This window comes from Glandiceps talaboti, chromosome 4 (assembly GCF_964340395.1).
Source record: "Glandiceps talaboti chromosome 4, keGlaTala1.1, whole genome shotgun sequence".
In the NCBI taxonomy this organism is placed as follows: Eukaryota; Metazoa; Hemichordata; class Enteropneusta; family Spengelidae; genus Glandiceps; species Glandiceps talaboti.
Genome location: NC_135552.1, coordinates 11,824,694 through 11,842,193, shown reverse-complemented (window position 1 = coordinate 11,842,193; position 17,500 = coordinate 11,824,694). Strand labels below are relative to the sequence as shown.

The window sequence follows — 17,500 nt, the reverse complement described above, 5'->3', positions numbered from 1 at the left end:
TTATACTTTGCATATTTTGAAAAGTAAAAACTAGATATTAAATTTATATCAGACATACGCATTACATGGGAATGTCAAATGATACTTTCTATTGCAGTTACAGGTGCACGTGCATATATATATATATATATATATATATATATATATATATATATATATATATATATATATATATATATATAAGCAAAAACTTATGGTACTTTCCATTGCAGTTGCAGGTACTTGTACGGAGTGGACATTTGCAGGTAGTGATGAAGTCAATATAACTGAGGTATGCCATATCACGTGTTTGAGAATACTCAAGATATATGTGTATGTACTGTAATCGTTACAATAAGTAACTATTTCTTACCCATATTATTGCACCTCAAAGTTCTTGCACAAGCTGTCATTGGTCAGAATCGAATCACATGACCTTTAAATAGACTATTGCCTGTGGATATTGCCCGCGCGTGCAGAGACTCCCCGCGGCACTATTGCCCCGGCGCTGAAGTTATTTCGAGCTCCGCTGTGCATCTATTCTGCGCATGTTTTCCAGTGTTGCGCGCACGAGATGACAAAGTCAGTACACTGAGATATCAATTAAATGTAATTACAAATGCGCTGTGGGGACACCCGAGCTCCTACAAATACGTGCAATACTGTTATGATGATCAAGCGTCTTCATTGACATGTCATTTGAGTGATGTACACATTGTCGTCAAAACTCATACCATATAGTGGTTTAAGTTCAAAAGTACAAAACCCATGCAGAACCACACACTATGACACGAGTATATAAGTATAACAGACGGTGGAGAAACCTTTCATTTCTAAGGTAAACAGCAGAGACTTTTTGTTTAGGACAAGTAATTTGATATTTCTATTTTTTGTTTGCAGAGTATGAAAGTTGGTTCTGAAGTTTACAGACTCCCCGAGTATATACATCATATAACGAATTTTGAAATATCAGAAACTACAAACAAAGTAAGTAATGACGTCTGATAGGTTTCTCATTAAAATTTAATGATGTAGGATTATGAGTATACTCGTTCGTCAACCCTGATAAAATAACATTTAAAGGTCTGTACCTTTTATGGCTAGTAACTGAGACCACAGAAACAGCTACCTACCGCGGCAGTGCCTTTGCTAAAATGTAAACACAATGTGCATAGTAACCATGGACACACCCATAGCAACACCAATAGTATCTTGTGCAAAGATAACAACAGGGATGAGTCTGAATCAACTTACCAAAACAGAATAGAATGCCCTACCTATCAAAACCTTGCTATTGGAAATTACTCTCTCACCAATCATTGCCCATACTCTACAGTTGTACTACAATGCCATTGGCACTATTTTTTCCAGGATCAACGGTTTGGCACAGTGTCTAACAGTAGTAGTGGCGTGGTATACTTGGCTGGTTATCTGGATTTTGACATTGACAGTAAATATGACCTCCTGCTGACGTGGCGAAATGTAAGTATTGTTGGATAGAAATGTGATACCAGCAATGAAAATTATGTTACCTCAAACAGCATCGTCTGGCTCGACAATAATCTTGTCAAATCATACAATACACTGAAAAGAGAATCACATCTCACTTGCAATGTTACAGCTAAAACAGTGAGTATTCGCCATAAGATTATGCATAACATCTGCATTTGATGATCAATGGTGATCATCTAACAAGTTGAAGTTGTTGTTTACTTGCTAAACAAGTCTGTCGATTTTCTGCTTCAGGTGAGTTGGTTTCCATCGCATAATTGCGCTAAGGTCCGTTTGCGATCAAACGTTTACCGTATTTGAAGTCAACAGTTTCTCAGCATTACCGATATGGTCTTGATGTTTGGGGTATAGTAGCACTTATCAGGATTAGGTTGGAGTCAGTATTTGCGGCGGGGGGGGGGGAAATTATTTTGGTCAAAAAAATGTTTGCATCCCCCCACCTTCGCACTCTCAAAAATGTCATGGTCCCCCCTCCCCGAAATGTACCCAGAGAACAATGAGAGAGAGAGAGAAAGGGGGAGGGAGAAACAGAAAGACAGACAGAGACAGAGACAGAGACAGAGACAGACAGACAGACAGACAGACAGAGAGACTGAGACGAGAGAGATACATACATACATACATACATACATACATACATACATACATACAGACAGACAGACAGACAGACAGACAGACAGACAGACAGACAGACAGACAGACAGACAGACAGACAGACAGATAGATAGATAGATAGATACAGGGGAAGACATGCACAAATACATTAGCATGGCTGTCACCCAACTTATCACAGAATATAGGTTTTAGAAGGTAAGGCAAAGCCGCAAGAAATCTGTTAATTTACTCGGTAAACGACTGTTCCTGAGGTTCAATTTGGTTCAAATCATGAGCAAATATTTTGGGGCACCCTTTCAAACCATCAGAATTTTCATGCCCCCCCCCCCCTCCATTTCTCCCCAGGCTAAAATGTGTCTTTTTGGTGAAAATCTTTAATTCCAAAACTGCTGAGCAGATTGGGCTGAAATTTAATGGGGATGCATCTGGGGGTATATAGATGAAATATTAAGCACATAATGATCTCATCAGTGATATACAAATTATATGTAAAAATGTGAATTTTGGTCAAAAACTTATATCTCTCAAAAAGTTCTTGGTCAATAGACTAAAACTTAGTGAGCTGTTTCTAGCAGTGTTATTCTGTAGATTTTCTTCAAAACATTTTGACACAAATGGCCCTAGCAACAATAACCACGCCCTTAGCAACAATCAAATAGCAGTATATTTTGGTCAAATAACACCAACATGGTAGGCAAGTGAGCAAGCATTCAAAAAATGTTTGCAAATACCCCTAGCTACCATGACATAGCAACAGCCAAACGATGGTGTATTTCACAAAGATAACAACAGGGATTCTTAGACAAGTGAACAACATTCAAAACATGCATGCAAATATGCCTAGCAAGAAGACCATGACCATGGCAACAGCCAAATGATCACATAGATTGGAAAGATAACAACAAGGATTAATAGCCAAGTGAATAAACATTCAAAAATGTGTGTAAATGCGCCGAGCAACAAGACCACACCCATAGCAACAGCCAAGTGATCTGTATATTACAAAGATATTAACATTCAAAAAATGTATGCAAATATTCAATCAATCATACAGTTGTGCTACAACACCATTGGCGCTATATTTCATACAATCCAATAAAACACACTACCATGACTGGTGATAATTCTCTGTAAACATCCATTGCGGGGGACAGAGTCATCTCCGATGACTGCTTGTTCTACAGGTAACGGAACCATCTTCTGAAGAATGCTTCAAGTTTGACCTAACTGTTATTGTTGAAGACGATACACGTTGGCCACAATATTTCAATGAAACTTGCTGTTTGTGTCCATATGGTAAAGAACAGCTACCAAATTATGTAAGTCGACTAACACTATCCACATTTCTGTGAGTGTCAAAAGCGAAGGAAATTTGATCCTTCCTAAAGATACTTATATAGCTGTTGTTCAAATCTCATAATGAAAAGTCAATGTAATTGTTGTGAGAATTTGCTGCTCACCTAATACATATGTATGACAGTATGTGTGCTCCCACGGCTGGCGCCCATTACATGATGCAATACTGGACCACTGCTAGAACAAAGAAGGTGAAAAATGTTTCAGTTTGGTGAAGAGCCCAAATTTTCAGAAAATACCTTTTTTTTCATTTTTCCCTGGATTGGCGTTCTATATAAGTTATGCTTCGTTTCTAAACTTTCCATACACAGCCATTTCCATTTCAAATATACGTTGGGAAAGATGATACTCCTATTCAAAATACAGTATCTCTGTATAAGGAAGATCAACTGTACTGGGACACATACTTCAGCAATGAATGTAAGTTTACAATTTCTTATTAGTAGCCAATATTCAGATACCAATATGTTATACTCCTTTATCAACAAAGTAATTTTCTGTATTCAAATTTGCTGTTTTTACTTAAGATTTTAGGATATTTCCATAATTACACCATGTTTGTTGGGTTTATCTATCCTATCAAATTAGCCATACGGATAAGAAAGGTGTATTTATTTTACTGTTCCTTAAAAAAAAAGCATTTTGAAATTAAGCACAGACCACCACGTCTGTGTTTGTAACTCAATAAACTACTTTGTTAATCAATCATTTTGTATGTGCAATAACAAACTTTTGACATATACGTTCTTTGCTGTAATGTATTGAGTTAGGGTTTTTTTTTGAATTAGGAAAAACATAATGAGGCTGATTTCCAAATTGAATTAGATATCCAAATATAAATACCCATTTCTCATATCCAAATTCTATCTTTCATCATTGTTAGCCCCAAAGGGGTTCTATTAAAATGGGCTCCGTCCGACCGACCGACCGTCCGTCCGTGTTGGTGCATCCGTAAATAATCATTTCTGTGACATGCAATATCCGATTTCTTTCAAACCTGACACAAAGGTGACATATCATGTGGGACATATGCACGTCAATTTCTTTTTGATATATGCAAATTTGACCAAATGGCAACCATATTTATAGTTAAAAATCAATATTTACTGCATAACTCAAAAATTGTAAACTCCATTCAAGTTCTACCCCCATATTATCAGATGCATGCTATCTTTGGAGACCTTGATCTTTGACCTTGATGGTCGATTATCAAAATCAAGCCAATTCCTGCCTGTCACAAACACATTGTAGTATTGCCAATTTCTTTTAAATCATGTTTACAAGTAATATTGAAGAAAGGAACTGTACACAAGCATTATTTGTGGTGCTCATATCACTTTTATTGAATGGCAGCCATATTTGTAGTTAAAAAATCACTATATTACTGCATAACTAAAATATTTAATTATATAGACTCTATTCAAATGTCTAACCCCATATACTCACATGTAAGCTTTGTTGTATAAGTGACTGTTGACCTTGACCTACAGGGTACACAATCAAAAGTAAGTTATTACTTACATATTACAGACACTTTTTAGCAATTGTGTGTGGCTAATGTTTTTAGATCATGTCTATAGATAATGCAGAACCAGTTAAACATACACATACATTATTTTTGGTGCACTTATCACTTTTTACTCAATGGCAACCATATCTGTAGTGGACAATCATGATTTACCAAATAGCTTAAAAACATTAATACATAGAGACTAGCTACATTCAACTGTCTACCCCTTATATTATCACTTTTAAACTTTCTTTTGAGACAGTGACCTTTGGACTTGACTCTCCATTTTTAGGTTTAATTACCGAAACCCATCAATTTCCTGCATTTATTTATCATACACTTTGTAGTATTTATTCGTTGACATCAATTACTTTTAAATCATGTCTTCATTCAGTCACATACAAATAACGTGTTGGGGGAGGGGGGGGGGTAATATGTCTTCTGTGAAGACTTGTAATTTAGATATAACTCCCCAATATTTTTCTCTATTCAGCTGAGGGAAATACGAGTGACATAAGGTGCCTTGTCACTATGGGTTGCTAGACGAGTAGTGGCAACCCTTAGGTCATGATTATTTTCACGCTGAGTGAGGAAAATTATTGGGGAATAATATAATATACCATCGTCAGTAGCATACAGAAAAAAGGGGAAAGTAACTAATGGCAATTTTTAGCATTTTGAATCATATTTCGAGCATAGCAGAACCAATGACGTAGACACGCATCGTCGTGACATAGACGCACGTTGTGTTGACGTAGAACAACCAGAGTATATGTTCCATATTTGTTGTTGAACCTGGCTCGTGCATGGTATAAAATGCAATATCTAACAAAATTTAGTGTTTGATGACACAGGAATGCACACACCCTGCCAGTTATGTAATTTGTTACTCAATATTTACGTCTCATAATCTGTACTTCCTAGCTGACACACCTTACTTTTCCACCAAAATTCCATACTGTTACAGCTCTTGCTTCAATTTATGTTCCATTTATTAAGATATTGTAATTAATATCTGCAATAAAACTTTTCTAATTTAAATTGAATGTATGCATCAACCCCATTTTAATGTGAGGGTTTCATTACTTATTCCATAGACGATTAGTAAAAAGGAGGAACATTAACACATGGAGAAATCAGATGTCGCATAACACGTTTTAACACAATGACTTTCTGCAGACTACATTACTGATACTATTTGCCAACTTACAAGAGAAATCAAGATGCCTTGGTGTTTCCCTCATGAGGCACGATACCTTTACACACACCCACCCACCCCATCCCCCCCAATCCCCAACACACACACATACACACTTAAAATGCAAAATAAACAATTATAGGGGGTTGGGATGTAGCAGCTGGTTCGTGAACATGTTGGTTATCAGTTGGGTTGGAAAGTAAAAACAATTGAAGAAACCAAAATCATGAAGTCCATATGTACGTTTTCCAGCAGAAGTATGTTTCTACTGCATTGTTAAAACAGCCGAATGCTTTATCACTTTATCACTATTTTTCCCTCTCTAGGTATGGTACCATTTTACCTTGACACAACAGGTTTGCTGCTGCCACCTTTGACAGATACCATTACGATTAACTGTTTGGATAACAACGGACAAAACAGTTATACTATTGCACAAGTATTCATTTACAAGGTGATGTATTACGTTACGTACAGTATCACACACACACACACACACACACACACACACACACACACACACACACACACCGGACAAATTGTATACAACTCATGAACTCCTATAATTTAATGAAGAGGCTATACCCGAGGTTTTTTCAAAGATAAAGATATCCAAATCACCAGGACCCGATGGATTGCATCCACGAATTTTATTTGAGCTTCGTGATGAGTTATGTACGCCACTCTTTTATTATTTGTTATAATTAGAACTACATTGAGAAACGGTATTTGCCAGATGAGTGGAAATGTGCCAATATAACTGCTATATATAAAAAGGGTTGTAAACAAGTGGCAGAAAACTGCCGACCTGCAAGTTTGACATGTGTGGTTTGTAAAATAATGGACACTTATTAGAAATTCCTTGGTTGAGTATATGAAAGTGAACAGCCTGTTCAGTACTAGACAATTTGGATACATAAGCGGAGGGTCAACGATACTGCAACTACTTAAAGTTATGGACAAATGGATGGAAATATTGGACAAGGGAGGTTGTATTGATGTCATTTATTGTGATTTTGCTAAAGCCTTTGATAAGGTTCCCCGTAATAGACTTGCTGATAAAGTGAAATATTATGGTATTGATGACCCTATTTTGACTTGGATTAAGGCTTTTCTTTGTAATAGAAAACAAAGAGTGGTAATTAATGTGGAATATTCTGAGTGGCAAAATGTCCTCAGTGGGGTATCCCAAGGCTCAGTCCTAGAGCCCATACTTTCTTTTATTAACACACCTCCAGAGACAAGTACAAAGTTATATTAATAAGATGTTCGACTGGACAGACAAGTCATTGTTGAAATTTCACCCTCTGGAAAATGTGGGTATATGAGAATTGGTAGGACAAATGTAAGTGACAGGTCATAGGTCATACATGATTGATCACGACAAGCATAATCTGAAAAACTATCAGAGGAAAAAGACATTGGAGTAGTAATAGACAATAGACTCTCTTTTGTTAATCACATATCTCATATCTACTAAGATAAACAAGGCTACAAAATGATGGGAGTAATAAGGAGAACATATGCTCATTTGGATACAAGTGCATTTGGATTGCTGTATAAGACTTTGGTAGGACCCCACCTTGAGTATGCAAATCAGGTGTGGGCTTCACATTTCACTAAATATATCAAGGCTATTGAAACTGTTCAGCGACGGGCCAGAAAGCTTATTCCAGACTAAAGGGATCTACCGTATGAGGAGTGGTTGGGACGACTAAATCTTAGGCGATCGTCGCTTAAGGAGAGATATGGTTGAGTTGTTTAAAGTTGCATCCAAGAAATATGACAGAAGTGTATCAGGTTTTATTGGGTTAAACATTTGTGCAATTAGAGGACACAGGTATAAACTTTTATACTCGGAACAGTCTGTGGTTTCAGCATCAAGTGTTCAGTCCTTTGAGCGACGACTTGATAAACCCTGGGAAGAATTACCATATAAGTTTGATATTGACTCTCATCAACCAACCACTTTAGACATAAACACGCACGCACAAGACAAATGCCATCAGGGAAATACACACCTCCTGCGGTCAGCGTGTATTTACCTGGACGTCATTTATTACCTACTCCAGTTATTTAGTTCATGGTGACATATTCTTCCCAGGAAGAAATTCATACACTCATCGTCTATGTTTTGATTTTTGAGAAGAAAGCCTGACGCCTGACCTTCAATTGAAGCCGACAGTGTTTACAAAAATTGGATATATCAACATTCAATGTCATATGTATGTCGTATGTCGTATGTATGTATGTATGTATGTATGTATGTATGTATGTATGTATGTATGTATGTATGTATGTATGTATGTATACATACATACATACATACATGCATACACGCATGCACACAGATATACATACATACATACATACATACATACATTCATACATACATACATACATACATACATACATACATACATACATAACGAAAAGTGCCATTTCTTGCACATTTGTTTATTTATTTAAGTATTTGTCTATTTATTCATTTATGTATATATTCTTTGTTCAAATTCGAAAACATGATGCAAGTAGATCATATTTTATGGAACAGAAATATGTTTGTGATTGGTTGTAACGATTAGAAGCGGGCTAAAAATGTTTAGGTTTAATGTAATTTATTTGTTTCTTCATAGACGCTTGACGAGCTGCCAGAGAGATTACAGGAGATAACATGGTTCCAAAGAAAACGTCCACTTACAAAGCCTCTTTTGGAAGTTAGACCAAACAAATTGGAATTGTTCGAGAGTTTTGACGATGTACAACACAGATGTAGTTTAATATTGCCACACTTTCCTTTTCCACTAGGGTTTAACTTCAAAGCTGAAGTGACGGGTAAGAACACACAAACCAATTGTCAGTGTTTCCTAATATTACTTCAGGGAATGGATTCCTTATAAAGAAATATGAAAAATAAATATACGTAAAAATGGTTTTCATCATCTTTCAACCGAAAACGTCGACATATTGGTTTTGCGTTGAGCTATCTTTTGATTGGCTGTTTAATAGTTTGCGACACTTGGCTCTGCGTAATTGATTCGCAATCTGATGTTAAGTCAGAAAATCGATATATGCTGACGTCATCGCGGCCCATACAGAGTAATCTTTGGTATATGCTGACGTCATCGCGGCCCATACAAAGTAATCGTTGGTATATGCTGACGTCATCGCGGCCCATACAAAGTAATCGTTGGTATATGCTGACGTCATCGCGGCCCATACAAAGTAATCTTTGGTATATGCTGACGTCATCGCAGCCCATACAAAGTAAGATTTGTGTCATCAGAATTTCAATAAATTGGCAATCATACTCTAGTTTACAACAGAGGACAATGTCAATGATATAAAACAAGTACATCATAGAGTGTAGTGTATCTCACTTACAAAACTGTATGCAGATATGTTCCCTAGATAACCTTGAAACTTACCTAAATGTTTTGACACCTCAGTAAATCGCATAGACTGGCAAAATCGTGTATTTTTTGTTTATGTTGTTTTTGTATTTGTTTGTTTGTTTGCATTGTTTTGGTTGGGGTTGATTAGAATTGAAAAATGCTTACATAAATTAACGAATTAAGGCAGTACCATTGGTGACTTCTGTAGTGAAACACATTGTAAAAAAAATCGTAACCGGTCATCTTTGCTAGTGCCCTGATGATATTGATTATTCCTGAACAGTGGATTAATACATAAACAACGGTAACCAATGCTTCTACAATCTGTCTTGTCACAGGAAGCTGCTGACAAAGACAACCACGGTTTTTGGGCAATCATTATTTCTTTAGTGACCTGGTAACATGGTTAGAGGAGATTTTGCTTTTATTTCAAAACAGATTAAAAGATCTAAAAGCATTAATATTAAGATGCTGGCATAGGCATTGGAATGGAAATTAACTTGCTATTTGGAGGAAAAATGATTTTACGATCGAAGCGCCAAACATTATACTAACATAGTTACAAATAGTATTTGGTAGAATAAATAAATAAATGAATAAATAAATAAATAAAATAAATATTTTCCAGTCTCAGTAATTTTAGAAATAATGTCCTAAATGAAATAGTTGATTTGTGTAATTAACGGAACGTTTGGTAATTTTGTCTTTGTCTTTGTAGTAGTTTTGTAAATATTGAATGTATTTTAGTCTTTTCCATTTTGTGAGTGTCTGTAAATGGGTAATCCTGTAGGCATGTCAAATAAATAAATAAAAAATACATACATACATACATACATACATACATACATACATACATACATATACACACATACACACATGCATACATACATACATACATACATACATACATACATACATACATACATACATAAATACATACATACATACATACATACATACATACATGTACATACATACATACATACATACATACATACATACATACATACATACATACATGTACATACATACATACATACATACATACATACATACATACATACATACATACATACATACATACATCTCTGGGTGTATTCTAAATAGTCCAGAAAAATAGCATGGTAGAAATGAAAACTATGATGTAGAGAAACAAGACATTTTCTCGCTTTCTATTTTACCTTATTTTCTCAATTTGTCAATTATGCAATTAAGGATGTCCCGATGGCAAGTATGGTTTGTTTTGTGACAAGGACTGCATATGTAAGAATGGTGCAACCTGTCACACAGTTAACGGCGCATGTAACTGCCAAGACGGATGGATGGGACCTGCATGTGACATACGTAAGTCGTATGTGAAACCAAGGGATAACAGCGAATTTCGCAATATCTTTCAGTTTTTCTGTTTGATACAACCACTCAGAAACCAATACAAAAAGGGACATGCTACGCTTGAATGAGTAGAGTTTCTTACTACATTTTTACCTCCCGTAAGGGTACGGGAGGTATTAAAAGGGGAAGGTGTGTCTGTGTGTCTGTCCGTCTGTCTGTCCGTCTGTCTGCCTGTCTGTCTGTCTGTCTGTCTGTGTCATCATTTTCTAAAAATCGGCTGGCTCAATTGTAATGAAATTTGGGATATATAATCTTTAGGGTAATAGCTAGACCTGATTAGGATTTGAGCCAGATCTGTTAATGTTTAATTAGAGAAATTTGCATATTAATGAAATCAACTAATTACGCAATATCTTAAGACTGTATACTTCAATTTCAATATCATTTAGTATATTCGTTTAACATAACAACATACATTTGTCCTATAAAATTTGTTGATATATCTTACGGCGTTAATGAATAATTTGCATAATTAATTATTTTTGGTAATTAGGCTATATCTTAAGAATACATACTTCAAATTCAACATAATTTAGTACATACATTAACCATAAGAAAACACATACGTCCTATCAAGTTTGTTGATGCACCGTACAGTGTTAATGAATAATTTGCATAATAAATGATTTTCGGTAATTAGGCTTTATCTTAAGAATACATACTTCAATTCCAATATAATTCAGTACATACATTAACCATAGCAAATTCTGTATGTCATATAAAGTTAGTTGATGTACCTTATAGTGTTAATGAATAATTTGCATAATTAATAATTTTCGGTAATTAGGCTATATCTTAAGTCTGCATACTTCAATTTCAATACAATTTAGTACATATGTTAACCATAACAAAGCGGATATGTCCTATAAAATCTTTTATATAGCTTAGTTTTAATGAAAAATTTGCATAATTAATGATTTTAGGTAACTAGGTTGTATCTTAAAAATGCAAGCTTCAAATTTCGTATAATGTGATACGTACATCATAATAATACGCACCTGTCCTATGAAGTTTGTTGCTACAACTTTTTCCTTTAATGAGTATTTTGAATAATGAATGATATTTAGTAATTAAGCAGTATCATAGACTCTTACATACATTAACCTAAGAAAGCACGCTTGTCCAAAAAACAAAGCCTGTTACCATAGTTTTTTAGTTTAATTTATTTACATAATTAGTGATTCCCTTACGGGAGGCATTCAGTTTAAATCAGGTGTCTAAGTGAAATGAACTTCACATGCCACCATACAGACATCAAATGAACACTGCATAGGATATTTTATGCGCCCTTCATCGGGTGTTTGATACTAAGAAAAACATTGGCACCCGAATGTCTACATGGAGATGCAATACATTTAAATGGTTTATTTCATTTAGACTAAATGTAGCAAAAAATGCGATCTTACTATTGAAGTGTGGCATATGTAGTTTCTTGTTTGTTTCTGTGTGGTTGTATCAAACAGAAAAGCTGAATGGTGTTGTGAATTTTACAGTATATACTTTGAAACTATGTAGTCATCATCTAAAGTGTCTTGATCACACAAAAAACCTCAGAACCTTTCACAACACCATATCTATCAATATTTCTGTTCTTATTTATATTGCTTTATGGAAAGATATCGATAACTTCAAGCCAACATCTGGAATGGAATGTTGAACGACGAAACAGTTACCGATTGCACTATTTGATCTTTCCTCGTGTGCTTAACTATCACAACCCTTCAAATGCATGCAAGAATAACAAACATGGCTATTTAATTCTTTATAGGCGAGAAGAAAGTCATCATGAAACCACACTACTTTGTGCAAATGTACGGTGATTATGTAACTATTCGTTGTACATTTTACAACTTCATGGCAATAAATTCTACTTGGCTTATCAATGGTTCGCCAGCTTCCCAGTACAAGGATCGAGATAAACTTGATTTCGCTTGGAGGCAAGTCGCAGTTAATATTACCTTGTATGTATGTATGTATGTATGTATGTATGTATGTATGTATGTATGTATGTATGTATGTATGTATGTATGTGTGTGTGTGTGTGTGCGTGCGCGTGCGTGCGTGCGTGCGTGCGTGCGTGCGTGCGTGCGTGTGTGTGTGTGTGTGTTTGTGTACGTAAGTGTCTATTGATGGATGGATGATGCACAGATAGATGTCGTATAGGAATTTATATGTGCAAAATGTGTGTATTCATAAAGTTATTGTTGTTCATAAGTAACATTTACCTTGAAGGTCAAAACTAAATGTTCTCTTTTGATTTCCATTTTACCAGTAACACTTATACACAAATGGTGATAACCTTAGCGACTGATGACTTAGACGGACAGATTGAATGTCTTGCAGTTGACATTGATGAGACAGTTTACAGGGATTCTGCCACTTTTCTCATTAAAGGTAAAAATGAACTTTTCTTTGTATAGTTAGACTGACTTAAAATCACAAGACAAATAGTATTAACTGCTCGGCTAAACATTTTACGAATAATACAATCATTAACTTTTGCTTTCACTCACTCAACGTTTACTCCGTGGGAAGATTATAGTAGGTTGTAAAGGTTTTATTTTTATACCATGGCATTCAGTAGGTATGTTCCACTTGTAGTTAGAAAACTCATGTGATTTCAAAGTAAAATATTTAGCAAATGCATATAAATTATACATAATCAAGATAAAAAAAGAACAGGGCTCACAATACACATGTTGACTAAAATATTGTTGATTTCCTTGAAAACAAGATAATGGTGCCACAGTGATATTGGTCGCCGAGGCACAGTATTACCTTGATTTAATATCAATGTTACTAGTTCTGGATCAAGCTACTAGTTCTGTGTCACTGACACAGACTGCTTCGCTACTGAAACTAAATCTAAATGTTTATATATATATGTCAAATGTACATGTATGTTTTATAAAATGATAATTTGGTCATGTCCAGGGTGTCAACATGATTATTACGGAGATACTTGTAATTATACATGTGGCTGCAAGAACGAAGCATCATGTGATAGATATAAAGGCTGCGTATGCACTGCAGGGTGGACCGGAAAGCATTGCGATCAAGGTAAATTCAACAGTATTTACCTTAATATGGAGAATGGTAAGAATACCTTGAATTTAGACCAATGGTAGTTGATCATAAAGTGGAAATGTATTGTCTTGCAGTTGTATTGGATAGTAATAAAAAAAAGTGGAAATGCGACAAGCGACGTTTTGTACATAGAACGAAATGAACACACGAGTTTTCACACATTTCCTTTACTGCAGGATAACTCTCGTACTTCTCACAATTGTTTATTTTCACAATTTGCAACCTATCCTAATATTAGCAATGTAGAGGGTATTCCGTAAAGCGAAAGCATTCTTGATGGTGTTCGCATGTTTAAAACGTCCATGTTTGCCTGTACCATATCCAGCATTTCAGCATTCCGGATTGTAAATATGTCAATGAACAAACTCTAGTCCTGGTTCATATGTTTTTCACTAATTTCCGTTAGTCCGTTATTTCGAACATGGACTCATAAAACATTTAAATATAACTCTAAATGTATTTCTTTTACCCTAGAGTGTCCGGCAGACAGATACGGCCCAGATTGCATGTTTGAGTGTGGATGTCAAAATGATGCCAAATGTAACAGGCAAGATGGAACCTGCGAGTGTGAGAGTGATAGAACCTGTGGTGATCTCTGCCAAGTCAAATGTGATTGCCGTCCTGACCAAACATATCAATGTAATGCGACGTTAGACACCTGCATATGTACTGACGACAGTAAGTCATGACTAATGTACATGTATCCCTTGTAACGCATTACTATAACGTCAAGAGAAATGACTTGAGGCATATTGCTGACTTTCTAGGCCTTAAATACAGATTACATGAAGCTTATCGCAATTGATTTGCTTATAACAAACATATATCAAAGTAAATATACTAGGGTACAATGAACATATTTCCATGGCAACCGACAATCACCAAAATTGCGTTCACGTATTGGTCAGTATATTGCGTACAATCGAATCACTTTACAAACTGCATTTTGGCACGCTGGTCAGACATTGGTCTTTTATCTTTTAAATGCACGGACATAAAGATTTATGTGATGCCCATAAAACGGAATCGTCTGGCTCAGGTGATATTTAAATAAATAAATTAAATTTTAAATATCTGGTATAGACTCAGAACTATATAACTGAGTGTGTTCATCCCATTATCACTCACTGTTGTTCAGAAAGCATGGAGTACAAGAAAATGTTCTTGAAAACTATATTATCAGAGCGACCTGCTCAATTCTGAGCTGTTTAGGCGATTTCATTACTTTGTAGAGTAACGATTCTTTCGTATGACACTCCCGGGGTGACACTTGTGTTTCTTTCAAAATTACTTGAGTTTTGTTATATTAAATAAGTTTAACATTGTACCATGGCGGTATAAGGGGAGATCCCCTTATACCTCCATGATTGTACTATGTGGAATATAACAATTCTATCAAATAGCGAATTTCATTATAACCATTACTGGTTTTATTTGATCTCTTCATGTTTTAGGACCTGGCTCAGATTCCAGGATGTATTATTTGCTGAGTATTATTGGTGCTGTCGCTTTGATAATAACATTGGTTGGTGTTGTCGTATCTGTGTATCATCGCAGAAACAAATATTACCGACTTTATGAAAGAGAATTTGAGGAAATGCTTAAGGTAGGTTAACAATAACTCTACTCTATTTATGGATTTATGTTTTACTGATTTTAAATTTACGAGATATAGGCCAGCTCATGCCCTATTTAACTTCAGAAAAAACCACGCCCAATATAAACAAACCACCATTACATTTGTATTATGTGAAGGAATTCATCCTATGGATTTAGTATATGGGCAAGACGGAATTTATATTCAAATGAGAAAATGTTGAAAGTATACTTGTACACTTTTATGCCAGGGGTAATAATTGCTAGGCGCTTTGGATACTGTAAAGTTTATAAACTGTGGAAAGACGCAATTAATTGTGAAAAACGTAATGTATGTATACGTGTATAAAACAAGCTAGATACAATTGCTTCCATCAACTAATTTCAAAATTGTAAAATCTGTATTTTCTCATGTAGGGATTGAGTCCCAAGATTGATTCCTGGATGATAAAACGATCACAGATAGACGTTCAAGGAATCACTCTTGGCATGGGAGAATTTGGAAAGGTAGAACTAGCAGATTGGATGACAGGGTCCCAGACAACCAGAGTAGCTGTCAAAACCATCATATCGGGTAAGAACTTTCACTTTTTTTACTTAGTTATCAAATCAATCAATCAATCAATCAATCAATCAATCAATCAATCAATCAATCAATCAATCAATCAATCAATCAATCAATCAATCGGCGTCTTCATTGGCACATTCAAACAAATTAAAATGTATTTTGGGTTTGTGTGTATATAAGCATATGTGTTTAAAAAGACAAAAAAAGGACAATGATAAACAATGAGTTAAACATTATAATTATGTTATGGGTAAACGTTAAGATGTGCATGTTCCTTTTCAAAACAATACTTCAAGTTTAATTTGAAAATATATACATGTACTCACTATATATGCTTTAGTACTCTCACAAGTGGCCGTCTATAGCGTGCACCGGGAATTCTTCATTTCGCTAAAACATTCCGTGTTCAAAGGTTTTGCATCAACGATAATAAATAGATTTAGAGATGAACAAATAACCTTAGAATGACATAATACTATTACAAAGCATATTCGTTGATGTGTTCCGTTAAAGAAATGAGATACAGAAGCCAAGCCTAATATATTTCTACTACCAGTCTACTATCAGGCATCGTGTTGAAAAGTACATAAACAAAATAGGATGCTCATGAATTGATTGTTGTCTTTCCTATTTACAGATATAGGATCACCCTTGTGTTATCGAAACTTCTGTCATGAAATAGATCGTCTTATTGATCTACAAGGGCATGCCAATATAATCATGCTTCATGGAGTGATCACAAAAGGAGGTAATAAAACCTGATAATACAATATTATTCTGACATTCTGTCTTTTGATTCTGACATTGATTTATGAAGCAAAAGAGTGTTGACTTGAATGGTAAACTTGCGTTTAAGCTTAAAGTGCTTATTATAAATATAGACCATGCAATGAAAGTTCACTTCAGGGGCTTGGGTTTGCTAAGATAGACTAAAACTAAAACTATTGTTGTTCTGTTTGTCTGCTCTGTAGATCCGAAATACATTGTTGTGGAGTATGCATCCCGTGGTGATTTGTTAAGTTTTGTTCATGAAATTCGAGGGAGACCGTTACAAATTACTGATGAGTATCGGTTGGTGAAGATAGCAAGGGATGTGACATGTGCCATGCAGTACATGGAGTTACACAAGGTAAGGCAAAAACGAAATAGTTCTGACTACCATAAACCTTTTAAGTTAGCACGATATGCATTTAGTTATACATTTCAAACAGTAAATGTAGCTTTCCACAGTTATTAATGCCACTGGCACAAATTAAACCTATGGCATACCTTTTCGTTGGAATATTATACAA

General features: G+C 35.3%; 1 protein-coding gene across 2 annotated transcripts in view; it reads left to right on the top strand.

Moving 5' to 3' along the window:
• The window catches only part of LOC144433867 (uncharacterized), a 34,081-nt gene that overhangs the window by 12,006 nt on the left and 4,575 nt on the right, over positions 1-17,500 (top strand). For both annotated transcript variants that reach the window (XM_078122256.1, XM_078122255.1), the window contains exons 2-17: positions 213-271; positions 880-966; positions 1,351-1,461; positions 3,291-3,425; positions 3,774-3,882; positions 6,497-6,624; positions 8,807-9,005; positions 10,781-10,909; positions 12,726-12,894; positions 13,230-13,351; positions 13,892-14,017; positions 14,519-14,722; positions 15,499-15,650; positions 16,058-16,214; positions 16,846-16,956; positions 17,180-17,337. In XM_078122256.1, the coding sequence (XP_077978382.1) occupies positions 213-271; positions 880-966; positions 1,351-1,461; positions 3,291-3,425; positions 3,774-3,882; positions 6,497-6,624; positions 8,807-9,005; positions 10,781-10,909; positions 12,726-12,894; positions 13,230-13,351; positions 13,892-14,017; positions 14,519-14,722; positions 15,499-15,650; positions 16,058-16,214; positions 16,846-16,956; positions 17,180-17,337 (2,156 nt within the window). The remainder of the gene's footprint in view (positions 1-212; positions 272-879; positions 967-1,350; positions 1,462-3,290; positions 3,426-3,773; positions 3,883-6,496; positions 6,625-8,806; positions 9,006-10,780; positions 10,910-12,725; positions 12,895-13,229; positions 13,352-13,891; positions 14,018-14,518; positions 14,723-15,498; positions 15,651-16,057; positions 16,215-16,845; positions 16,957-17,179; positions 17,338-17,500) is intronic.